At 47.5% G+C, this 26,892-nt stretch overlaps 1 protein-coding gene across 1 annotated transcript in view; it reads right to left on the bottom strand.

Moving 5' to 3' along the window:
* Positions 1 to 1,803: 1,803 nt before the first annotated feature.
* DUSP29 (dual specificity phosphatase 29) overlaps positions 1,804 to 26,892 on the bottom strand; it is a 35,699-nt gene continuing 10,610 nt past the window's right edge. Inside the window, 4 exon segments of the mRNA XM_036827953.1 lie at positions 1,804 to 2,402; positions 11,367 to 11,484; positions 11,486 to 11,588; positions 25,990 to 26,224. Of these exon segments, the coding sequence (XP_036683848.1) occupies positions 2,158 to 2,402; positions 11,367 to 11,484; positions 11,486 to 11,588; positions 25,990 to 26,189 (666 nt within the window). The 5' untranslated portion in view covers positions 26,190 to 26,224 and the 3' untranslated portion in view covers positions 1,804 to 2,157.

Below are 26,892 nucleotides of genomic sequence, written 5' to 3'. Positions count from 1 at the left end.
AATATTTTATTTCTGAAGAATGTAAATGCCTTTGCAAAAACTTCTGTTCCTTGGATTTCCCTGGTGGCTCAGTGGTTAAGAATCTGCCTGCCAATGCAGGGGACGTGGGTTCGAGCCCTGGTCCGGGAAGATCCCACATGCCGCGGAGCAACTAAGACTGTGCACCACAACTACTGAGCCTACACTCTAGAGCCCGCAATCCACAACTACTGAAGCCTGTGCACCTAGAGCCCGTGCTCCTCAACAAGAGAAGCCACCGCAAGGAGAAGCCCGTGCACCGCAATGAAGAGTAGCCCCCACTCGCCGCAACTAGAGAAAGCCCACGCGCAGCAACGAAGACCCAACGCAGCCAAAAATAAATAAATTTATTAAAAAAACAAAAAACTTCTGTTCCTCCTTTCTCCTATCCCTGGCTCCCATCTTAAAGAGACCAGACCTCCAACTTCTGCTTTCCTCAGCAGGACTTACAGCCCCACAAAGAGGTGGGAGCGTGTGGGAAGGTGGAGAGAGAACACCGAAAGAGCACTCCAAGGAACACCAGCACTGGACCTGTCCTTCCCACATACGGATTCATTTAAGTGTAAATACTTCATTATGATGGATAAAAGTAACATTTTATTAAAATGGAAATATTTCTTTCTTTCTGGATAAGTAATAGATCAGACCTAGGAGATAACTGAGTTTAGAGGGGGCTATTGGGATCCTATGATGGGAAGGTCTAGGTAGGGGCCACTAGAATCCCTTTTCGTCTACATCTCTTTCCCAAAAGCCTGTGTATATGGCTCCCCTTACACCCAAATCTGAGTCATTATGAGGACCCATTATGGGCCAAGGTGACCATCCCAGAGCAGATACTAGGCGGTCCCAGGAAGCCCTACCAGCCACAGGGGCCCAGGCCACAGGTCCTCCTCTCTGGCACAAAAGCAGGGCAGCCGCCCTAAAGTTACAGGGTGACCCTCAGGTGGCTTTACAAAGCTGCTGAGCCCGTAGTGGGCCCCTTTTCCTGTTTTCCCCGTAGGCCTTTATCAGGCAGTTTTGGTTTCTGGTCCTGGACTGCTGGCATCTCCATCAGCATCTCTCTCTCTGGGTTCTGTCTGGTTTCCAGTTCCTGGTTCTAGAAGCCATCTCTCCCCGCCTGGTGCCTGCTGCTGTTTTCTCCTCAAGAATGAGAATCACGCGGTCATGGTGACTGGCTTAGCTCTCAGGGGCGTGGGCATCTCCACACCTGAGCTCACCCGGCTGCCTGGTCCTCTCATTCCAGGGCAAACACCTTTGCAAATACTTTCTGCCGGGGCTGAAAACAAGCTCATGTTGCTTTGACTAGAATCAGAACAAAAGAAGCTTCCCCAAGTTCCGGTCCCCCAAAGATTGTCTCCATCCAAAATTATAAAGTCAAACTCTTGTTCAAATTTACCAGAATTTGTTGAATTTTTCTGGGTAGTGGCGCTTCTGGCTAAGATTCTGAACAGCCCTGGCTCCCTGAGGAAGATAGGGGAGCCCAAAGCGGGGGGCCTCTGTGCAGGGGACCGCCACTCCCTACCCCTACCAGATGAATTGCTCTTTGCCGCCTCCAGAGAGCAGCATCTATGGATGGTGACCTGAGCCTGGGGGTTCCATCGAAAGGAAGATGCAGGAGCCACCGGTAAGGAAACGCGCGTCTTCCCCATGCCCACCCCCCACCCCGGACAGCCGACTCACTAACAATGGGTGCAAACTCTCCTGCAACAGCTCTCGCAGGCACTTTTCTGTGGTTAGAAAATCAAGTTATATTTTTAAATTATTTTTTAAAGAATGTGACTTTCAGACAAAGCCAAATATTTAATCACAGCACAATGTCTACACATCTTTAAATCCTTTTCCGCATCCATCTTACCAAAAAAAAAAAAAAAAAAAAAACGGCGCATGCGTGCTCACTTGCAGCCAGTTCCGCTGGGAAGCCCGTCTGCCCCATTTTGCTGTGAAGCCAAGTGCTGGCCTCCTACCGGAGGCCACTATGAATTACCCGCTCTGTTCACCAGCCCCTGGGAAGTTTAAGATTGTTTCGAAGGAGTCAAGCTTTGGTTTCACGTCCCTTCTCTGTGACGAAGTCACAGGCCAGAGCTATTTTCAGCCTTCCCCCGTCATTCCCGAGTATCCTGCGCACCCCGTGAGGGGGCCTTACAGCTCCTTCTCACCAGCCTTCTCACCGTCCCCGCCGTGCCGGGCCTGTCGCCTCTGCTGCACCAGTTGCTGGTCCAGTTCCCGGAGCTGCTTCAGAAAGCCCCGGTTGGGTAGGACACAGCGGTTCTTGGCCACTTGTTGGATGGCGTCCACCAGGGTCATGTTCCTGTGGATCATCAGGTAGGCCAGGACGAGAGTCGCCGACCGGCTGCGGCCCATGGCGCAGTGAACCAGGATCTTATCTGCAATGGAGTGGGGAGAGGAAACACCCCCATTGTAGGGGCAGGGTGGCCGGAGGTTGGGGCATAGGTGTGGGGCTCACGCAGAGCCAGCTCAGATCCTGACTCTCCCACTATTGTAGGACCCTGGGCAGGTTACTGAGTGGCTGGGAGCCCCAGCTTCCCCATTTGTACAATGGGATACTGTCAGTATCCTCTTCATTAGGGTCGGTGTGAAGGCAATTGGTGCAAAGCAACTTGGTACACTGCTTGGTGCATATTAAAGGTTCAATAAGTCACAGATGTTGTTATTGTTGCCTCGGTGAGGAGGAGGAGGGATTGAAACTGATGCTTCCTACCTGCCAAAGCACCTCCAAGGAAGAGCCTTATGAGTTTTTTTTAACGCTCACTTTTAATATATTTATAATATATTCATATTATTTATTTACTTAATGCTTACTTATTTTGAATAGGGCAGCCACTAGGGTTCAAATTTCAAAAGGTATAAAATGATGGCATTGAAAAGCCTCCCACCCACCTCCTCAGTTCCCCAAAGCAACAAGTATTACCAATTTCTTCTTCTGGAGAATTATCTGTGCATATACATAGCAAAAATATATTTTTTCTCTTATTTTCTTGCCCAAAAGGTAGCAAGCTTTACACACTTTTCTCTACCTTGCTTCTTCCATTTAACAATATATCTTGGAGACCTTTGTATATCAGTCTCTGAGGAGTTCTCTCTTTGTTATTTTTTCTTGTGGCTGCACAGAGTTCCTCTGTATGGATGAACCATAATCCACTTTAAACGGGGTGCATTTCATCCCGTCCACAGCTGCAGGTGGATTGTGGAGGAATGCAGGCTTTCTGCACCATTTGCAGTGCTGCTGCATTTGACCTCGGATAAGGAGAGAGCACCCACAGTCCCAAAGGGCCCTTTGAGGGACCGAGACAGCGGGTGCAGTCTGCTTGCCGTGGAGTCTGTGAGCATTCATGTGGCCGCGGGAGCCTGCAGAACCCTGGCCTTCTCTCTTGCAGTCCTGCGTTAGAGAGTCGGTTCTGCTACTAACCACCTGGGTGTGGGGTAAGCCACTCAGCCTGTGGCGCCTCGACTTCCTCAACTGTCAAAAGGGGCAGCACCCTCAGATCAGCTGTGAGCAAAGCCAACTGAGTAAAAATCACATGGTCAGATTTTTTAAAAATTAAAAGTTTTATTGTGTCACGTGGTATAACCAGGGGATGAATATTCTTATAACTTAGGTGACCAAATTGTCATCTAGATCAGCGGTTCTCTAAGCATGAGCCAAGACCCTAGGGGTTCCCAAGGGTACTCTGAGGAGATCTGTGGAGTTAACATTATTTTCAAAATAGTACTATGGCGGTGTTTGTCTTTCACTGTTTTGACATTTGCACTGATGGTACAAAGGCAGTGGTGGGAAGAACTGCTGGTGCCTTAGCGTGAGTTATGGCAGGGACACTGAACTGTAGTAGTAATCATTGCATTCACCACCAAGCACTCTTGGGGAAAAAACAAGCCAATTTCCCTTAAGAATATCTTTGATGAAGCAGTAAAAATTAATTGTATCGAATTTCAGCCCTTGGTTACACTTCTTAATATTCTGTGTGATGAAATGGGATGTGTACATAAAGCACTCTGGCTGCATACCGAAGTACGATTGTTATCTCAAGGAAAAGCTTATGGGAGATTGAGTTGCAAGCTGAATTAGCCACTGTTTCGTGAAACACCATTTTTACCTAAAAGAGTAAATGACAGAAAAACCATGGTAATTCAAACTTGGGTATTTGGCAGACTTTTTCTAGAAAGTGAACAAAGTGAGCCTTTCACATCAAAGAAAACAATTGAGAGTATCTGTTGCCAGTGATAAAATGCAAGCTTTCAAGCAAAAATTAGAATTTTGGAAAACTTGTATCTACTGTGAGATTGACAGTTTCGCAATACTCAAGATTTTTCTGTTAAGATCGGCAGTCATATTAACAAATGTGTCTTCTGACAATGTACAGTGAAAGTGTCAACATTTGGAAGATCTGCATAACTTAGTAAACAAGATTTTCCACATAACCAATGTGAGATATTACAAAATCATGTGTGGGTAAAAAATCCATTCAAAGTGCAAGAGAGACCAATGGATTTTCATGTAACAGAGTACGAAGTTTATAGATGTGGTTTCAGATTCCACATCACAACTCACCTTTCAGACGCTATCACTTGTCAAGTTTTGGTGTAGTATCAAAGAGGAATATCCACAGTTTTCTGAAAAGGCTGTTAACATATCCCTTCCTTCTCCAGCTATATATCTGAGTAAGGCTGGATTTTCTCCATATACTTCCACCAAGACACCATATCACAACAGACTGAATGCAGAAGCAGATATAAAAACCCACCTGGATTCTCATAAGCCTAGCATCAAAGAGATTTGCAAAAATGTAAAATAATGCCATGCTTCTCCCCACTTTATTTTGGAAAATATAATTTTTTTCATAAAAATATGTTAATATGCAATGGGTTCACTTTATTAGTTTTAAATAAATAAATATTTTTAAAATTTTCAGTTCTTATTTCTAATAGAGTAGATATTGATAGATCTACCCTACATAAATGCTCTTTGAGGCCTTCAATAATTTTTAGGAGTGTGAAAGGGATCTGAGACCATAAAGGTTGAGAACTGGAAGATATAGAAGAATCTCCACACTGGACTTCCCTGGTGGTCCAGTGGTTAAGAATCCCCCTGCCAATGCAGGAGACACAGGTTCGAGCCCTGGTCTGGGAAGATCCCACATACCACAGGGCAGCTAAGCCGGTGCACCACAACTACTGAGCCCATGCCCTAGAGCCCGTGAGCCACAACTACTGAAGCCCTTGCGCCTAGAGCCCATGCTCCGCAACAGGAGAAGCCGCCGCAATGAGAAGCCCGTGCACCACAACGAAGAGTAGCTCCCGCTCGCCACGACTACACAACTAGAGAAAGCCCTCCACAAGAAAAAAGCTCCCTTCCGCCACTATCATGGCAACAGCTGGGCTGAATGAGAAATCACCATGAGAAGCAGCTTTCCATCCTTCAGGCCTCCATTTGGTGGCGCTCTAGAGCTCACAAAGCACCTCAACATGTTTTATCTCATTTCATCCTTAATACAGCCATCAAGGTTTCATTATCCTCATCCCTGCTTTACAGATGGGGAAACAGCCGAGGCGAAATGACTGCTAGAGGTCACCCAGAAAGATGGTGCCATCTCTAGAAATAGTTCAAAGCAACTTGTTATTGAGACCCTACTGTGTGGTGGCTACTTGCTGCTGTGCTCTGGGGACAGAAAAAGTAATGAGATTAGCGTCTCTGGCTGTCCCCAGCACTGCCACCACTGCCATCCCAGTGACGGCCCTCTCCTGCGGTTCTGGGATCCCTTTGCTGGGGTCAGGGTGGCTGGGGCAGCTTGAGCTGTGTGACCCCGGTGCTGTCCCTGTTCCTGAGTCTTATGCCTGAGGCCTGGAAGGATGACCAAGGAGACACTCATGGACATCACTGGGTTTATGGAGCACCAGCAGGAGATGAGAAGGGCTTGGCAAAGAACACTTCTGAATGGACGTGGCTCCCCGTGTCCCTCTCACCTCCACTCCCCACCTGCCTCATGGGACCAAGCCCAGGACAGCGGTGATGGTCAGCAACCGCGGCAGCATGAGCCGTGCAAGTGGGCCCAATACCAGGCACCAGGATTCTCTTTCCCCACCCACCCCAGCTGGAGAGGCCTGCACACCCCTCCCTATGGTAAGGACCCTGCTGGTGGCCTTTCCACACACACAGTGCTGACACAGAAGGCGCCCATAAAGAACTGTTAATTTTATCACGATTCGTTTCCACGAATCTCCACAGGCTAAGCATGCGGGCCTCCAATCCCCATCGCTGAGCTGCAAGAGTGTGGCCGCCTTTTCCCCGTGCACCTGGGCCAGAAAGGCCAGAGGGCGAGAAGCAGGGCGGCTTCTTCAGTGCTGGGTGGGGTTTGGGGGCGGCTGGCCCAGCTCATGGACATGACTGTCCTCCTGGAGTGGAATGTCTACCTCTGGTATTCTAATCCCCACAGACTGTTCCAGAGGCTGCCTGGCCCCTCGCCAGCTCTGCTGATAACTAAAGCGTTTCTTCCTCCACTGGCAAAAAGGGTAATTCTTTCTGTCATGACTAAAGACTTGAAACAGACGAAAGCTGTAGTTCATTAAGTCTTTAGGGAGCCTGAAGTCTGTGAAGCGGGAGGAGGGGGAGGGGAGAGAGAAGGGGAAGGGGATGGGGGTCCTCCGCTCCAGCAGAAGCTCCTCCCGGCTGAATTTTGCTTTCACGACAGCAGCACTAATGCCGTCAGCCGTGTGAGCTTGGTGGGCCTCCTAGGGTAGAGGACCTGTCCCCGGAGTCTCAGGGCACTGCTCCCTCTTTGCTCTGTGGCTCTGCTAAGCACCACCCTTTGGGGCCCAGCGTTGGATGGTGAGAAACTGCTCTCAGGAGAGTTCGGGAGACATGCAAGGAAGGCTGCATTCAGCCTGTTCTGGCCCACACCAGAGGAAGCCGAAGGGAGCATTGTCAGGCTTGGCATTTTCTAGGTCAGTGGCTTTCACACTTCTTTGTGTGACAGCCCCCTCCCGCCCCGTGCAAATCATAAAATTCACAGCTAACAAGTACATGGGTTCAGCCTACCCCATATCTTCCAAGCACTTTATATGTTCGTTGTAGTCAGTCCTCAGAACAACCTGATGAGGTAGATGAAATTAGTATCCCTGTTTTATCGAGGAGGTAGCTGAAGTGCAGGGAAGCAATGTGTCTGAGTCACACAGCTGGGAAGTGGCAGGACTTTGATTCAAGCCCAGGCCACTGAAGCCAGAGGACTTAGATGTTAAAGGGGCTTCACAGGTATGTGTGTATCAGACAAGAGTTTCACAAAATAATTTGTGCTTTTATTACATGCAGTGTACGCTGATGTCTTCTACTCTTTCCTAATCTTTTCAATTTTTGCTTTTTTTAAAGAAATCCTAGTCAAAGCCACTAAATTGATTTTACAACCCACTGATAGGCCACAATTTATGTTTGAAAAATGATGGTTTCAATTAAATATTTCTCCTTTGGCCTTCACCAAAAGGTGAATTCCCACAATCTTAGGAAGAAAAGCCAAATCCAGAACCTCTACTGTTTACCTAATGGCACGTTTTCACTGGCAACCAGAAGGTGGGCCTCTGTCACTCAAATCAGATGTATAGGCTAAGCCTGTTATCACCAACCACCCCCTGACTTCCTTGGTTTGTGGAGGAGGCCCTTTGTCTCCCACTCACTACCTTGGAACCTGCAAAAGCAGAGTTCCTACTTCTCCCAAAATAGTTCTGCACACATGGAAGTCCTCAGAAAAAGGATGCATGGCATGTTTTAGAACTGCCAGGGGGCAGGCTTGTATGTGCTGCAGTGGGTCAGGATACCCTTAAAATACCCTGAAAATCTGGTCTGATTAAAGCTCAGAAGCGCCGGAGAAACAGCCTCTTGCTCAAACACAGACTTCATTTATTTCTTCAAACCTACCGTATCCATAATAGATTATAAGATGGCTTCCAAAGCAGCCTGTGGACTGTTTGTTCAAGAAAAAGAAAGAATAAAAGGAGAGTGGTGATACTAAAATCTGATCTTTAGAGCCTCATGGTATCCGCCCTGGGATTTCTAAGAAGATTTCATTAAATTAAAACCACAGTAACTCAGCTCTGAGGGTGCTGTGCCAGGAGCAGTGAAGGCAGTCCAAATGGGGCTCCCGTGGCAGTATGTTGTCCGTACTTCTTTTTCTGACGAAGAGTGACAAGTTCAGTTGTTTTAGATCCTATAACCAGCTGGAATGTCTCACCTTCCATGATATTGGGTGACCTCTTATACAGCAAAGTCACCAGATGCTCAAAATAAGGACAAAGGACTCTTCCGTGAGGCCTGAGTGACAGAAGCGATGCCCGCTGGTCCCTGATTAACTCTGTGACCCTCAGCACATCAGTTGGCTTCTCTGGGTCTCTGTTTCCCCAGCTCTCAGGGCAGAACACTGGACTAGATTATCTCTAAGATTTTTCAAGAGTGTCTGAGGTTGCCTGGTGAGTTCTTTCGGAAGGGTCAGATCAGGGTAGGGCAGACACAGGGGTGGGTCCCATGTGGCTGATAACAGACCACACGTACAGCTTTGCAGCACCACAAGGGATGCTTTTCAAAAAGAGGGAACGAGACTGGCTGTGAGGAGCAGTGGTGGGAAACGGTATACAATAAGCTGAAACTAGCCAAGGAAGAACAGGAAAGACAGAGGAAAAAGACATGTCTTTGCCTTTTGGCCAGACTGTCCATCAACACCTCTTACATCAAGAGTATAATAAGAAACATACGAGTGCGTCTGGCTCCTAAAATGCTACAGGAGTGTCCCGTGGTTCTCCAGGGCGTGACTAGACCCTTCCAGGCTGCCTACTGCCTGTGCCATAGAGGCTGAGCACACGCCATCTCCACGTATGGAGTCTCTGACAATGCTGACGAGCTTTTTATTTTGTTACTCTGACTACTCAGGGCACAGGTTACAAACTGACAGCCATTGGGTTTCTTTTGTTTGGGCTGTGCCGCGTTTTAAGAGATTTTTAATTTGTTGCCAACACTTAAAATTTGAGCAATTTTACGTTAAAATCCAGATTGGAGACTTTTCCTGAAAAGTCAGATCCGCCATATTGGCACTGATTCTCACAAGACAATCATTGGCTGGGACTGAGTAGCAGCTGTCCCCTTTGTAGGGGATATGGGGCTCTCAGCTCAGCCACAATCACCCTGTCCCCTCACCCCATGGCCACACGCAGCCAGCGTCATTCATTTATGGCCTCTGCCTGGTCCTGAAGGGTTGGGGTTTGAGCCCTCAGCTTGAGGAAGTCTTTAGATATGCAAATACAAAGGGCACAGAGAAGGGAGTCTGGCCTCCCACTGGCAACAGGGTCCTGTCCTGCTCCCCATCCCTAGCCAGCTGGTCTAGGCCCACACACCCTGCATGTCCTCTGACCTGTGGATATGCTTTTCCCTCTTGACCCTTTCTCGGCTAGGTGCTTTCGACCACCCGGTCTGTCTACCTGTCACGATCCACACCAGCCTGACATCTCCACATCGATGCTCTGAGATCTGCCCAGGCCTAAACATATGACCCCAAAGCCCATTCTTTCCTAATCCGGCAGTGGGGGCAGACTCTAAAATGGCATGCCAGGACCCTGGCAGGCTATCCTATGCGTGTATCATACCACTGTAGTTCAAAGTTGGAATGTCTTTTTTTCCTTTTTTTTTACCCCCTCTGGGGTTTGGAAACTTTATTATGATGATGTGCACGTGCTGGTGTGGTTATGTGCTTCGTGGTGCGAGACCTCTCTTTATCAAACACATCTGACAGCCTGCTGCGCACCAGGTTCTAGGCTAAGTGCTTTTTGTGGGTTACTGCTGATCCTCATTATAACCTTTCAAGGTAAATATTTTCATCACCGGATGGAGAAATCAAGGCTTAGAAATCACATTGTTGTGCAGCGTGAATTTGAATGCAGCCTTGTCTTCTCCAAAGCCTTCCAGGCCCCTTCCATTAAGGGGATGGTTGAAGATATAGTAACGGCAAGCTGAGCACATTAAACAGAATCGGAAGGATCGTGTGGTGGTAGCTTTTTGTTTTTTCATGTCAAATATGTTTTCAGTTAACTTCAAATACTGTGAGGCGAATTTCACCTTATGGTGATGAGTCAGAGTCCGGTTGCTTTTTTGATCCTGCTTGGAAACCCAGAATGTGCCTAACACAAAAGATGGTCCATAAATAGACTCATAAAAAGGATGACTTTGAAATGAGGTATCCCCTAAGACAAGAACTTCAGCTCTGTGGGGTTTTTTTTTTTTTTTTCCTTCCCTCTGTCATAGCCTTCTGAGCCAAAATAAAGACAAACTCTGGCCAGCTGCAGGTTGCAGTTCCTGAAACAGGCCAGTTGGTCAGTCACTGAGCCTTGTAATCCCAACCACTTGTGGTAAGAAAAGGCCTTTAGTAACTGTATACCTTGAATTATGTGATGGCCCCGTTAAAGGGTGTGTGACACATGGGGCTGAAGTCAGAGCACAGATCAGGGAGTTGAAGTCCCTCTGGCCTCTGTGGAAAGTCACTGAGATACATCCTGCAGTAATCACGGCATGTTGGCTCAGCCAGATGCATACCTACACTGTGCCCTTCTCTCCAGAATAGCCTCGTAGACTACCTGGATTAGGGCCGCGAAAACTGCATTTTGGGTACAAGGACTAGCGCTGTGATTTAAAAGACGGTTAATTAACTTCGGGAAACTTGGACATCATGAGTGCAAAACTCAGATTCTCAAATATAGTTTTGCCACTTAGAAAGAATAGGTTGTCAGCTTTCTACAGGAGGGTTCACTAGACTGAATATGACTAGGGTGGGAGGATGAGGGAGGCAGGTATGAACTTGGTTGGCTGGCAGGAGAATCTGAAGTCTCCCCTAGATTCCCACTCAAGTCAGCTCCCTGAGGGTTTTCGAGCATCGAGGCCCTTGGCTATTAGTCTGGTCTCTGGACCCAGGCACAATTAGCACCTTGTCAGCATCCCACCTTTGAGGGCTCCCAACCACCCCTGGCGTTCAAAAGATGGCTGCTGTGCCTTAGGGAAGACAGATTCAGGCCAAAGGCCTCTCCTCTGAGCCCTCCTGATTCTGATTTCCCATAGCGGCAACCAAGGGCCAAACCCCAGCAGCAGCAAGCTCAGTGGTGCTCACAGCCTCCAGGGGAGCAGACATTTCCAGCAACCCTGGCAGGGCGGGATTTGCGAGGGGAACTTACTTAAAGTGTGCAGATGCCCCTTCCCACCAGCTGAGGGGCGGGGCCTCAGGCTGGGGGTGGGGCCCTAGGACTGGGGCGGGGCCTTGAGGTGGCCAAGGGCTGGGGGCGGGGCCGTGTGCGGGCCGAAGGTCTCTTACTGTGATCGTAGCGGAGCGCAGCATCAATGAAAGCGGCCGCTGGGTAGAAGAAGACGCTGAGGTCGAAGGTGGGCAGGTCATCGGCCTCGACGCCGTGGTACTCGATGGCCATGTCGCGGGTAGTAGTCGGGCCCGGTGTCTACGTTCCAGCTGCCGTGGGCCGCGTTCAGCACGTGCGTGAAACCTGCCTTCTGCAGCCTGTAGCGGTCCAGCGCCGTCGCCCTGGGTGCGAGGGAGAGAGGCTGGTCGGCTGTGCGGAGCCTTGGCCTGGACCTGGGGGAAAGTCGGGGGCAGCCCACGGGTTTCTGCTCTCGATTCCAGCTTCCAAAATAAGGCCTAGCCGTTGAAATGAAGGACTTCCCTAGTCCAAGCCCTGCTCTTACTGACCCCTGGGCCGCTGTGCCCTATTCTTTCATTTTCTGTATTTCATTCAAATACAGAAAAGCTTGGTGCTGGAGACTCCAGTGGTCCACGGGAGTGGACTGTCAGCTGCCAGATCCCCTCTAAGGCCATCAGAATAACCTGTTCACAGGCAAAGCTGAATGTAAGGGAGAGGGCCACCTTCATAGAGCCTCGGGGAGACCCTTTAAAGCGGGCCCCTCCTCTGAACCCTCTGGATGTTTACAGTGTTTGGAGGTTGGGGCTTGAATGAATGGTTTAAGATGGGTCATTCAGGGAATTCCCTGACGGTCCAGTAGTTAGGACTCCACCCTTCCACTGCAGGGGGGCATGGGTTCGATCCCTGTGAGGAGGACCTTAAGATCCCGCAAGCCCTGTGTTGTGCCCTCCCCCAAAAAAAACAAAAACAAAACTTGAAAAAAAAATAAGATGGGTCATTCAGTGTGAGGGTTTGATTGGGATCTGGCAAAATTCTTTTTTTAATAAACTTATTTATTTATTTATTTATTTATGGCTGTGTGGGTCTTCGTTTCTGTGCGAGGGCTTTCTCCAGTTGCGGCGAGCGGGGGCCACTCTTCATCGCAGTGCGTGGGCCTCTCATTATCGCGGCCTCTCTTGTTGCGGAGCACAGGCTCCAGACGCGCAGGCTCAGTAGTTGTGGCCCACGGGCCTAGTTGCTCCGCGGCATGTGGGATCTTCCCAGACCAGGGCTCGAACCCGTGTCCCCTGCATTGGCAGGCAGGCTCTCAACCACTGCGCCACCAGGGAAGCCCAGGATCTGGCAAAATTCTTAATCTTGATGTTCAAGAGATTGGTGAACACAGTGCAAAACCTTTGCTTTGATAAGTGAATCATTGTCTACTTGGGCAAAGCCACTGTTCTGAAGAGGAGAGCTGTTTGAGCAGTCTGTTATTGGAATTGATTTTAGGAAGTTCTTGAAGCCAAGAATTTCCAGGAACAAAGAGTAAAGGTCATGTTAAAGTAGGTGGCCTTAGAACATGGGGCAAAGGAAAGCAGGAGTTTATTTCGGCCTAGAAGGGCCAGGGGATACTTATTGGAGAGAGGGCTTTGAGCCTGCCTTACTACAAGTGTCAACACTTGGTGATGGAGGGGAAGAGCGGGAGGCAAGGGCACGCCCAAGCCAAAGAAATAGCACAACCTAAGGGATGGAGGCTGGAGATAACGAAGGCCTTTCAGGAAATGTTATTATTTCCTGTAACCAATCATTTATCCCCCAATTTAAGATTTAGAGTGTATTGGTGTGCCAGCACTGTCCTGGGTACTGATGATGCAGCAATAAGAAGGTTAGTCAAGGTCCCCTCGGGAAGCTTAGATTCTGATGGGGAAGCAAATAAGTGGATAAATAATTTCAGATAGCAGTAAGAGCTGTGTAGTAGAGTGACTGTGGTCCTGTTTTTGGTAAGGTAGTCAGGGAAGGCCCCTGACGGGGAGGTGGCATATTTAAGCTAAGACTGAGGGTGAATAAGGGCCCTAGGCAGGGAAGAGTTGGAGGGAAAGTGTTTCATCCAGGCAGAGGCAACAGCAAATGCTAAGAACAGAACGGAGACTAGGTGGTTGTAATAGCAAGGGTGGTAGTGGTACAAGGGGAAGCTGAAAAGGGGGGCTGGTTCACGGTGGGCCTGTAGGACCATAGGGAAGAGTTTGGATTTTACTCTAAGTAATGTGGTATGCCACATGCCACAGAGGAGTTTAAGGAAGGGCTGAGCATTGTTTACTTTTTTAAAGATCAGTCTGGCTGATGCATGGAGATGGGTTGGAGAGGAACAAAAAATAGAAGCGGGAGCTCTGTTGGAGGCTGTCATGGTTATACAGCCAAGAGAGGAAGGTGGCTGGACTAAGTCACAGCCGACTTGCTGATGGATGGGAATGGGGGCAGGGAGGAGGGGACTGGTTTGGCCAGAGCATAGCATATGAGAGGAGAGATGAGAAGGTCTGGAGAGGGAGTGTGGGATTTGACCATGGAGTGCTTGGATTGTCAGGATCTGCATTTGGGGGTCAAGGAGAGCTTTGATGGTGTTTGAGGAGGGTGATCCCATCTGAGCTTCGAGATGACATCTCCCTCAACAGCACAAAGCCCAGTTCTACAGCTCAGGGAAGAGGGTGACAACGGTCTGGAACTATAACAGTAAGAGGCTAAAAGTGGCAATGCGCTCCAGCTGAGGACTCATCTCAAGGCCACTGGTAAAAGGACGTGGGCAGAAGTGAGCATATTGGATGCCAACATGGATCAACACCCTGGGCGGGGAGGCTCCAGGCATTAGAAGCACAAGGCATGTCCCTCGGCCAAGGGCCCCTCATGTATCGCTGGTTTCCTGGGGCTTTTTATTGGTCATGAGAGGAACCACAGTGGAGTCCAGTGTTGGGAGAGGGAGACCTGAACACAGGCTTTGAGCTTTTAGAAACATGTGCAAACAGCCCATGGGAACTGAGGCGTGGGGAGATGGGGAGTTCCACCAAGCCCCGCAGCTGGCTTTAGGGCTGCCATCCTGACTACGAACCCATTCTGCTTTCAATTTTTCCTCAGAAAGGGTCTGTTTTTCATTTTTTCTCCTCATCCCAAAGTATGTATACAACAAACATTATGCTTTGGGGACATAGATCTGCGCTCAATTAAAGCCTCCACTAACGCAGTCCGTCTTACTGAGTAGCAATCAACCTTACTTTGAGGTTGAGCTCAGTGGAAAAATTAAAATTAACTGTCCTTGACAGGAAGTTCCTACCCACCATAAAGACTGGTCTCGCTGGGTTCCGCAGCTGGGTTTCAACATAATCAAATGGCAGTAACAGTTTGCACTTTGCTGCTTTGGGGGTCAAGGATCAGGGTAGATACTCAACAAGACTCATTGCGTGACACCTCTGCATTCACCTCGCCGCCCCACCAGAGCTGGTTTTTGACTGTGTCTGAGGGAGAGAAAGGGGCTCATGCAGAGGATTAGACCTGGTTGGGTATCCTGAAGCCCATTGCAGGTTTTCGGGCTCTGTGGCTACCTGGGCCCAGAAGGGGAGGTGGTGTCCTCACACACCCCTCTGGAGATTTCCCCCAGCTTGGTTTACTTAGAGTCCAGTTGAGGGCTCTGGGTGGTATCCACAGCAGGATGGGGATTTGCAAATACACAGAGTGACTCTCAGTAGACAGTGGCTGTTTTGGAGGCACGATCCCCAGTTGGCGCAGACACCTAGCTCATCTATCACTGGGAGTGGGGTGGGGTCGGAGGGTGCCGCCTGGTGCTGCGTTGTTTAATTTTCTTAACTTTCAGGGCCACCTGCTCAGATATGTGGGAAAGACTAAGAAATGTGCCTCTGCTGAAGGAGAAAAGCTCAGAAGAAAAACAGGGTTAAGAAGTTACTTCTAGGGCTTCCCTGGTAGCGCAGTGGTTGAGAATCTGCCTGCCAATGCAGGGGACACGGGTTCAAGCCCTGGTCTGGGAAGATCCCACATGCCGCGGAGCAACTAGGCCCGTGAGCCACAACTACTGAGCCTGTGCGTCTGGAGCCTGTGCTCCGCAACAAGAGAGGCCAAGACAGTGAGAGGCCCGCACACCGTGATGAAGAGTGGCCCCCGCTTGCCGCAACTAGAGAAAGCCCTCGCACAGAAACGAAGACCCAACACAGCTAAAAATAAATAATAAATAAATAATAATAAATAAAAAATTTAAAAAAAAAAAAAAAAAAAAAAGAAGTTACTTCTAGGATTTAGGTGATTCAGGAGCCTAAACAACAGTTTCTGGTTGTTTAAGAAAAATCCTAGGTGTAAGTAATCTATTGAGGACACAGGGTGGGAAGGGGAAGATGGACGAAGTGAGACAGTGGCATGGACATATATACCCCTACCAAATGTAAAATAGATAGCTAGTGAAATGCAGCTGCATAGCACAGGGAGATCAGCTCGGTGCTTTGTGGCCACCTAGAGGGGTGGGATAGGAGGGTGGGAGGGAGATGCAAGAGGGAGGAGATATGGGGATATATGTATATGTATAGCTGATTCACTTTGTGATACAGCAGAAGAAACTAACACAACAATGTAAAGCAATTACACTCCAATAAAGATACTTAAAAAATAAAAATAATATGTCATCTAATTAAAAATAACACATGTTCTATGCAGAATGTGGAAAACATATTCCCTCCCACCCACACACAAAAAAAAACACCTGTATTTCTACTCCCTAGAGATAAAGACTATTTGCCTTTTCATATAAGATCTTCCAGTTGTAAGGAGAAACTAACACACCATTGTAAAGCAGTTATACTCCAATAAAGATGTTAAAAAAAAAAAGATCTTCCAGTTGTTTTTTCCATGAATAGATTTGAATAATTTTATATAAGGTTGGGGTGGGGGTTACAATACTATATATACAGTTTCCAAAACTTTGCATGGTGATATATTGTAAACTTTTTTTTTTGAAGCATTTTTTAGTTTATTTATTATTTATTTTGGCTGCGTGGGTCTTCGTTGCTGCGTGTGGGCTTTCTCTAGCTGCGGCGAGCAGAGACTTCTCTTGTTGCAGAGCAGAGGCTCTAGGCGCGCGGGCTTCAGTAGTTGTGGCACGTGGGCTCAGTAGTTGTGGCTCATGGGCTCTAGAGCGCAGGCTCAGTAGTTGTGGCGCACGGGCTTAGTTGCTCCGCGGCATGTGAGGTCTTCCCGGACCAGGGCTCGAACCGTAACCCCTACATTGGCAGGTGGATTCTTAACCACTGCACCACCAGGGAAGCCCTGGCAGGTGGATTCTTAACCACTGTGCCACCAGGGAAGTCCCTGTAAACATCTTGTTAGGTCAACATACAGCCTTCAAATAGCTGCATACTATTCCATTCCATAGGTAAATCTCAATTTTACCTCACCAAGCTCCTAGCTTTGGACATTTTGTGTTCTCTCTCTCTCTTGTCTCTCTCGTCTGTCATCTCCTCGCTCCTGGATAGAGAGTGATGGGTGTTACAATAAGAAACACTGTAAACAAACAACTTGCTGTGTTTCTTTGGGCACATCTCTGTGTCCTTAGGAGAGATTTTTTTGAAGTGGAATTGCTGGGTCAACGGACATGAGCATTTTAAACACAGTTGATACTCGTTACTAAATTATCTTCCAGAAAGTTTGCTCAAATTAACATTCTGATTTTTGTTCATTGCTAATTTCATACACCAAAAAATGTCTCATTTTCATTAATTTATTTTAGCAATGAGGCTGAACATTTTCTCCACCTTGTTGGACTTGTACGGTTTTACTTTTGAAGAACGTTGTCACATCCCTGTTTTTGACCCAGATCTCTTTAGCTCTTCTCCCTGCCCATGAACCTCTGGCCTCGCTCTGGATTCTGAATCTGGGTTGGAGGGCCAAGGAAGGGACTTTCTTCCTCAGAGACCTTCCCTCCCTTCCTCCTTCTCCAGCCTGGCCCAGCCTCCTTCCAGCCCCTCAGAGTTCCTCCAGGAAACTTGCTTTAACCAGCATACCCTCCACGTTGAGGAGTGGCAAGTAAGAGCAGTCTCCCTGGGCAGAGCTCTTGGCATTCCACTTTTTCAGACCCCTTGGGGGCCCTCCTGATTCCCAGCCTACATACCTCAGCCCCTGTCCAGAAGTCCATTTCCCACAGTTGTGTGCTCTCACAGAGAGGACGAGGGACATGCAAGTACGCGTCTGTACAAGCCATCCACCAGCTGCCTTGCAGTGGGGAACCAGATGCTCCCGTGTTGCCAGGATTCTGCACCGGGCATTGACGAAAGTCCACGAAAGCTTGGGCAGTTCTCCGTACCCTCACGTCTGTGAGGACCCACTGAGTTCCCGCACCTAATCATGGACTCCTGTTCGCCCACGGCCCACATCCTGTAATCTGGCACCTTATTTATTCTGATGCGTGTGACACTTGTGGTGGCACGTCAGTTCGTGGGCGTGACCCTGATGGTGACCTTCTCCTTCTCTGGAGTCTTGACCACACCTACTCCTTGCAAGTGAATTTTAAAACAGCAGGCACATTTCTAGCTTTTGATCTCCCTCAATTCACCTGATATGAAAGCGAAATTCACTAGCTGTCTGGTGTTTTGGGTGTTCTTGTTACTTGCTGATGATGAAGCTGTTTGGCTGTGAGACTCTGCAGAAAACACAGGGCTCACAGGTGTAGTTTGTAAGCTTGACCCGCTGCATGAACCAAAACAGTGACCCTCTGGGACCCTCAGTTTTCTTTATTTGTTAAATAGAACCAATTACATTGGCAGTACTTTCCTTACAAGATTCTTGTAAAGTTGAGTGATGTGATATTCAAGTTTCTTTAAAAGGTTAAAAGATAAATTCCGGGGTGGGGGGCAAACAATAGGAAGATGCACGACAAAATGTTATCAGTGGTTATCTCTGGGTAACGGAATCATAGGGAATTTTATAATCTTTTGTCTGTGCTTTGTAAATTTTCAGTAATGAACATAACATATATTCACTTAGTGGGTAAATATATACCATGATTTTATTGATGTTCTATCCTTAGTTCTCAGGAGAGACTGTTGCAAAGACGTAAGGTGGTCTCGGTGTTTTTAACTCCTTAGCGATCTCTCCATCATCTTCCCCACCCCCCTAGGCTCTAGACCTCCAAGGATGGAGGCTAAGAGGGGAAAGACAATGCATGGGAAGCCTGGTTTCAAGAAGTGGTGTTGTATTAATCACTAGACTAGGCATTTGGCTAACCATGAAAGGAAATGGTTGACATCGCTGGGTGAAAAGCTGTCACCCAGCATGAGAAGGCCCAGCCGGGCCAGGGCCACCGCGTCTCACCCTGGGCACCTTGCTCGTGACTGGTGCCCAGTTGTACCTTAGTCGCCTTCGGTACCTGGCGGCTCAGAGTCTAGGTTTTCTAGTTCTTTCAGGTGACATTCAGCATGTTAAATTGTCAACCTTGGCTGTGTTTTTGCTGCCCACCCTGGAGAAGCAGGTCAAGTTTTAGCTCTACTTGGTGCCTCAAGGCTGAATTAGTTCTTTCTTTTTTGGGGGGAGAGATTGCAGCTGTCCAGGTGCACCAGTGAGAGGTCCTCTCTCGAGCTGAGGACCATCTCAGCCATTGATTTGCCTTCACCTCACTCTCCAGCCTCTTCGGCTACAGGCCAGCCCCAGAGCTGCCACTGGCTTCAGAGGCTGTTGGTCTGGTTGGGAGCAGAAAAGCAGAAAGGGTGAGCTGGAGAGACCCCTGGCAAGTGAGCTCAGGCTGGGTGGAGCTGGCACAGGCATTTGAAGAGTCAGGCTTTATAGGGAGGGGCTGCTGGCTGTCGATGACCCCAAAAGCCAGGCCTTGGAGGCGCCTGTAGTTATAATAAAAATAGGGCTCCCACCATTCAAGCAGAAGCAGAACAGCTTCACAGAGCCTTGGTGTTGGCTTATAGGGCTGCCTCTATCGTGAGAGGGAAGAGAGATTTCTCAATTATCCTGTTGCAGCCAAGCCTTACTCTGGGGAGCCTGTCCTGCCCGGGACTTTACAATCTCTTTGATGGTAGCCAGGATATTTCCCCTCCTGCTGACTACTGGGGAGAAACAAGACAGAAAGAAAAAAGAATTTGCTCAGAAAATGGAAGATGTGAATGAAATTTAAGTGAGAATATTTAAATTACAGAAATTTAGTGCTTTCAAGCATCCTCAAGCACTTCTGAAGCGCCCCCTTAGGGACTGCTGATTGATAAGAGGTGATGAATTATTCTTATCTCATCATCAATGCCGGTCCCTGGCTCTCTGGAGGGCAACCCTTGGTTAACCTAATTTGAATCTAATTTGTACGACTTAAAAGTAATAAAACAAGTACGTGCTTGAGCCTAATAAAGCCTAATTTATTTAATAAGACATTTCTTAAAGAATTTTACTTTAGAGCTGGAAGGGACCTTGGAAATCATCCCTTTATTTTACAAATAAAGAAACTGAGTCCCAGAACAATAAGATGTTTTGCCAAAGGCCGCATGGAATGGCCACCCACGCTGGAGGCTTGAACTCTCTGCCCCGAATCCTGCTGGAGGGCTTTCGCTCTACACAACACTGTCCCTAAGGTTCCCACTTGCAGATTCAGGCCCCCTACCAAGTTGTGGGAAATGGGTGGGAGAGGGTGCCTGTGCCTTGAGCCCTTGAGCGAGGAAGACTTCCGCACGAGGCCATCCAAAAGGTGGCTGCCTGGCCTGGACTGACCCCCGCCGCTGACCCAGCACATTCCACACCAGCCACATCCCTCTCCCGTCGGTGACCTCTTCTCGCCAGGCTGGGGTGATGGTGGAGTGGGTGGGAGGATGGGGGGGGACATCTCTGCTCTCCTCAGGCTGGTAAGCAACAGATACTTGGAGTCACCAGGCATCCCATTTGGTGATCCCCTTGGGATAAGCTGAGATTGAGAAAATGCTTTAGGCGTTCTGAAACCCACAGGCGTGTAGGGCTTTGATGTGGTACTGCCCCCTCAGGCTTCAGGCCACCCGGGTCCCTGGAAGGCCGGGACAGCATCTGTGGAGGGAGTAGGCTGGAGAAGGCCCATTAAGAGGGACTTCCTTCCTTCCCACCTGGACTTGGGTTCATGACAGCATCTCCTGGGAGAAATTCGACCAGGGGTGTTTTCTGTCCCAAGGCTGTCCTTAGCAGAGGGACGCTGAGTGGCAAAGTGTCGTGACTGTTCTTTACCTTCGTCTCACACTGTGAGTTGGATTTCCAGAAGCTGCCCGATCTCTAATAGTTCACACACAGTGGGTGTGCCAGGAACTGTGCTGAGAATCAGCTGTATTAACCCATTGAATCCACATCTTCTAGGTGAAGCAATTGAAGCTCAGAAAGCTTGAGTGACTTGCCCGAGGCCACATGGGAACCAGTATTTGACCCAGACCCTGTGGCTCTAGAGCAGATGCCCAGCCATTCTGTGCTTGAGGTGAGGGGAGTGGGGAAAGAGTGAGCTGGTTCTTGGGGGTCAGTCTGGTGCCCAGCAGGTCCCAGGCATCGTTGGTCTAGACTTCAGGACACCCATTCTCACTCCTGCATCCTAACCACCTTAACTGTCAGATCCTTGGCTTTTAAGAATCTTAGGCGCTTTTAGAGAACGGAAAAACTCAACCTAAATGCAAATATCAAATTAAAAGTGAGGCTTCGTGCATGAGGAGCCAACTCTGAGCGTTTCACTGCTCTTGGCAATACCTACAAAGAGACGGAGAAACACGGGCAGCTGTGCCTGCTTTCAGCCGGGCTGTAACCTTGGTGTGGTTGCATTGACGGTGGAATTAACTTCTTTCTCAGTCAGCATCTGTGAGTCTCATTAACCTTGTTAAGTGGGTGTCAAGGAGGGACCCTGAGCAGAGATGGGGACAAGGTCAGGTGGGTGCTGACCTTGGTCCTCTCCTGGGCTGTGCACACAGGTCACACACACTGACTGTGGAGCCTGCCTAGACTGTGCGTGTGTGTTTTTGTTTGGGGGCTCAATTAGGCAGAGCTGGATTGAATCGAAAGGGCAGAGACATTCCCTTGGTTGAAGGAAGCAAACTTATGGTCAGATGTCAAGGAAGTAAGCATATCTTATTGCGTCAAACCCTACTGTCTGTCACTCTATTACACTAGGCCATTTGTGTCCTGCTCAGACACTCAGTGGCTTCCTGAATAGAGTCCCTTGGCCCTGACCTACCTTCCCAGGTTTCTTTCTCACTAAGTAGCAATAATAACAACATTTGCATTTGTCTGTTACTTCATAATTTACAAAATGCTTTCACATTCCATTATTTCTTTGAATCCTCTCAGTAACCATCTTTAGAGGCCCAGAAAGGTGAAAGGACCTACCCAAAGCCTCTGCACCTAGAGACGACTGTGGCTATGGTACATTGTGTGTTACCGTTTAGAGTGTTTGCTGCCCATCCGGAGGGGTGGGTTACACTTTCCTGCCCCATTGTCATGAGGCTTTGGCATGGACTTGCTTTGGCCAGTGAAATGTGGGCATCAGTGTCTTGTGTCACTTCCGAGTCAGTCTGTGGTTTGCCATGTCTCTCTTTTCTCTCTGCCGGGAGCCTGACAATATCCCAGAGAGGAGCTGAGTCCTGAGTCCTAGAGTCGAGTGGAGAGACCATGGACATGTCACACGAGGGAGAAGTAAACCACTGTTCTGGTAGGCCGACAAGATGCTGGGGATACCTGTCATCACAGCACAGCTAAGTCTAAGCTGATCACACAGTAGTCAAACTTGGCTTAATCTCAGACCCTCTGGAAGCACACTCTCTACTGCATTCATCCCCAATGTTCCAGATGAATCGCCCTGTTTGTTCGCACCTCCATGCCTTTTCTCACCCTGTTCCCTCTGCCTAGAATTCTGTTGAAATCCTATCCATCTTCCAAAGCCAAGCTTAGAATTCACCTCTCCTGTGATGCTTTCTCAGATCCATAATACCAAGCACTTACTGAGCATTTACTATGTGGCAGCTACTACTCTAGCACTTCACTTGTTTTAATTCATTTAATCTTCACCTGTGAGATAAGCCTTGTTACTGTTGCCACAGAAGAGGAAGAGAGGTAAAATAACTTGTCCAAAATCACACACTGGTAAATGGCAGAGCCAAGACTCAAACCCCATGCTCCTTCCAACCCACTACCTATTTCTCTTTCTGTTCCCTGTTACATTTCTACACATCTCTTCTCCTCAACTGGAAAACGGCTTCTTTATCTGACTGACCACATTTTCTTGATCCTGGTTTGAGAATATATACTGCCACTGCCTGGTGGTGTACCCTTGGGCTGGTCACTTAATTTCTCTGAGCCTCAGTTTCCTCTTTGTATCCCCCAAAGCTCCTAGCAAGGTGCCCAGTAAATACTGACTGACTAAATGGATGAACTCCATGAGCCTTGGTTTGCTCATTTTTTAAATGGGAGAGATAATGGTACCTCCTTCATAGAGTTGTTGGGGGGTTTCAATGATGCCTAGCACAGGGCACGGCACATGGTAAGAATCCAATATAATTTGGCTATTGTTACTATTATAAGCTGTAGGAAAGGTAAATGTAGTATGTAATATACAGAGAGAAAAAACTTACTTCTCACCATGGGGATTGGGAAAGCTAACTTCATGGCAGAAGTGACTTGAGTGGACTTTGAAGAATGCATAGAATCTGGACACGGAGATGAGGTGAAGGGAAGGGCATTTTAGGCAAAGGGAACAGCACAGAGAAAGACACAGAGACAGTGTAAATCTTTAAATCTTAATCCTCCTTCCCCTATTTATACCATTTGTAGGGTCAGATCTCAGGAAATAATCCTAAATATTAAAAATAAGTTTATGCATAAAGATGTCCACTGCAGCATTATTTATAAAAGTGAGAACGTGAAAGTGACTGATATGTCCAATAGTAGGGAAAGTGGCTAAATAAATGATCTTCTATCCATCTGATATAATACATATATAATTATAGTTACTATTATATTATAATGAAATATATGAGAAGTATATAATAAGGGAAAAGTTTATGAATGATGCTATGTGGAAAAGAGACAAGATAAAATGAATAATCAATATTGTCGCAACTATATAAAAAGAATTTAAAACCAAATGTATCATGTAGAAAGTGTAAGAGGAAATGTACTGCAGTCTTAGTAGGCGTGGCTTGGCGTGATGGACTTGGGTGATTGTTTTGAGATATTTAAAAGTTTTCTTCCTTACATTAATCACTATTTTATTATTATAGCTAAACTTCTTTTTTTTAATTAACTAATCAATTTATTTATTTTTGGCTGTGTTGGGTCTTCGTTTCTGTTGCGAGAGCTTTCTCTAGTTGCGGCAAGCGGGGGCCACTCTTCATCGCCGTGCGCGGGCCTCTCCCTATCGCGGCCTCTCTTGTTGCGGAGCACAGGCTCCAGACGCGCAGGCTCAGTAGTTGTGGCTCACGGGCCTAGTTGCTCCACGGCATGTGGGATCTTCCCAGACCAGGGCTCGAACCCGTGTCCCCTGCATTGGCAGGCAGATTCTCAACCACTGCGCCACCAGGGAAGCCCTATAGCTAAACTTTTTGAGTGCTTACTCTGTACTAGGCACTGCACTAATATTTGACATATATTATCTCAATCCATACAACCCTATGAGGAAGGTTCTCTTGTTAACCTATTACAAATAGGGAAACTAAGAGGTCTATATTTATACAATGAGTTTACATTACTTTTAAAATAGGAAAACAATATAGTTACTACGTTTATGTAATATTTTATTATTAAAAGATAAGAGATTCAGATTCCACCCCCCCTTTTTTGCTACTTCAAACAATGATAAACATTGTTGTACATATTTCCTTGTGTATTGGTACTCTTATTTCTGTAAGTCACATTTCTGAAAGCGATATTTGAGGTCAAAGTGTATGCATGCCTTTTTTATTTTGAACTAATTTTAGACTTACAGAAAGGTTGCAAAAATAGTACAGAGATTATTTGGCAATAAAAAAGAATAAAACACTGATACACACTACAGCTTGGATGAACCTTGAAAACAGTATGCTAAGTATAAGAAGCCAGTCACAATAGGCCATTTATTATTATTCCATTTATATGAAATGTCCAGGATAGGTAAATACATAGAAACAGAGCAGACTGTTGGCTGCCTAAGGCTGGGGGAATATGGGGAATTGAGAGTGATTACTTAATGGGTTCAGGGTTTCCTTTTGAGGTGATGAAAATGCTTTGAAATTAGATGGTGGTTGTACAGCTCTGTGAATATAATAAAACCACTGAACTGTACACTTTAAAAGGGTGAATTTTATGGAATGCAAGTAATATCAATAAAGCTATTGCTTTTTAAAAAGTAAACAATAGAGTCCCTATTTAGGGGAACCCAGGTTCCCCAATGTTCACAACTGAGAAATGATTGGATAAATTACGGTACAGCTATACTAAGGAATATTGAAAGTACAGAAGAGTATAATTCCTTTTTTCTGCTAAAAATTATTTAAAAGAAATAAAAACCCTTTAAATGTATGCATATATTTCCTTATGTTTGCAATAACATATATAAAGTGAGCTTAATACTGGTTACTCAGGGCAGAGTTAAGAGAGGACAAAGGGAGATTATGCAGTTGGTTTTTATAACCCTCTATTTAGTTTAATTTAGTGTAAAAGGGCATATAATTTTTGTAACTTTTTCCATTTAAAAATATTAAGAAAAAAAAAAAGAAAAGGGGTTCTGCCCCTGGATTTCCCATGACTAGACAGTTATCTCTCGGTTTTTAAGCAGCAAGGTGTTTATTAAAAATCACACATGCAGTGGTCCTGCACCATCTCAGAGAAATGAACCATGAGCTGGAATCCTGGGGGATGGAGGGAGGAGCAGGAGTGCTAGTCAGGATGAAAGCTTCTGGGTTAGGCAAAACTGCATTTGAATCCCAGCTCTCAGCCACTTACTGAGCTGTGGACCTTGGACCAGTTACTTAACTGCTCTGTGCCTCAGTTTCCTTGTCTTTAAAATGGGAGTAATTAGATGACCTATCATTGGGCTGTAGTGAAAATAAAGTGAGGTCATGCATGCAAGATGCTTAGCACAGTGCCTGGCACATAGTATTCAATAAACGATAAATATAATTATTATTATTATTTACAGTAGGCACTTCCTAACTGAAGAGTGGGGAATGGTGACTATAAAAATCTAGAGGAGGGGACAGTGACCTCAACTTTGCTAGGTCTACCGCGCTTCCTGACACATATGGTGATGTGCTCTTATGCCACCCACCTGAGAACTGACTTTATTCTTGCTGGTCTTATCCCCATCTAAAACAAAAGACTACATTTCCCAGCTTCCCTTGCAGCTAAGGGCAGGGGAAGTCTTGGGTGGGACTTCCCTTCGGGAAGCTGTCCTTTTCCTCTTCCTTGCCTTCAGCCTTCCAGTGGTCTGGATCCTACAGTTGATGGCAGGAGCCCTGCTAGCAGTGTCAGACCTTGAAGCAACCCTGAAGGAAGAAACCACACCCTGGGGATGGTGGAGCCCAAGCCTGGGAGCCTGAGCCCGTGGTGACCCTGGAGTCACTATGCCAGCCCCAGCTCGCCTTCCTCTGCACTTCTTTTATGTGAGAGAGAAACCAATCTCTATCTTGCTTCAGTCCCTTTTCTGAGTTTTCTGTGATAGGAAAATAAACCCAGCCCTAACTAATAGAGTTCTCTCAGAACCAACCTAAAAAGCAAGAGCTCATGGCAGGAAGGTGGCGAGGGCTGTGCCCTGGGGAGGGCTGGCTACCAAAGGGGAGGCTGGGCCTGGCCACTTACTCATCGCCGATGTAGAGCTTGGGCCAGACCTCGTTGACATGCGTGTACTGGGGACCGCCCTTCCAGAAGAGACGCTCCAGCTCGAAGGCTCCGGGGGTCCAGTAATCCTCAGCCTCCCCCTCCTCCTCCACCTTCGGCAGCAGCTTCTTGGCGGACGGGTAAGCATTCTTGAGGCTTGTCTTCGGTTCTCTGGATGTCATTTTTGGAGCCAAGGGATTTTCTTTCCTTTCTGCAGCTGGTCATGAAAGAGGGTCAGGATTGGGGTTAGCAGGGACAGAGGTAGGGAATGGGCTTCACAAAAAAGAGGAGGGTATAAGCTGATCTGAAGATTTGGCAGGCATCCTGCTTCCTCTTCCCAGGCCACAGAGGTCAATCGGGAAGGCCATGATGGCAGTCAAACAACACTTCCCCAAGATTCCAGTCTCCTGCAAAGCAAGCATGCTGGGCGCCCTCTGACGTGGGCATTCGCTGCAGACACAAACAGGCTTCAGGTCTAAGAAATCCCTGCAGGCTGCCTGCCCTTTGCCACCTTTCTTTTAGATTTAACCCCTTTTTTGGTGCCTACTCTTTCCTTTATGTGACCGGAGTCTGCTGGCTCAGGCCATTTTGAACCTGAATAAGAAGGCCCAGGAGGTCCCTGCCATTCCAGGCCTTCGGTATTCAGCGTCTGCAGAGAGCTGTCATGCAGTGGAAAGGGCACACCTGGAAATCCAGAGCCTGTGTGGTCTGGGCAGCCACGCACATTCCGGGGCTTCGGAAGTCTTGGGGTGGAAGGAAACTTGGCTGCGTGAGGGTTTGTCAACTTGTTAGGAAGCTGAAGTCAACGCTGGCTGCTCTCACACGAGGAGGCTGGCAGTTGTGCTAGCTTACCAGGGGTTTGGAAGACACGTTCTAAGCTAGAAA

The sequence above is a fragment of the Balaenoptera musculus genome, chromosome 16, assembly GCF_009873245.2.
Source record: "Balaenoptera musculus isolate JJ_BM4_2016_0621 chromosome 16, mBalMus1.pri.v3, whole genome shotgun sequence".
In the NCBI taxonomy this organism is placed as follows: domain Eukaryota; kingdom Metazoa; phylum Chordata; class Mammalia; order Artiodactyla; family Balaenopteridae; genus Balaenoptera; species Balaenoptera musculus.
This window is presented reverse-complemented; position numbering and strand designations above follow the sequence as displayed.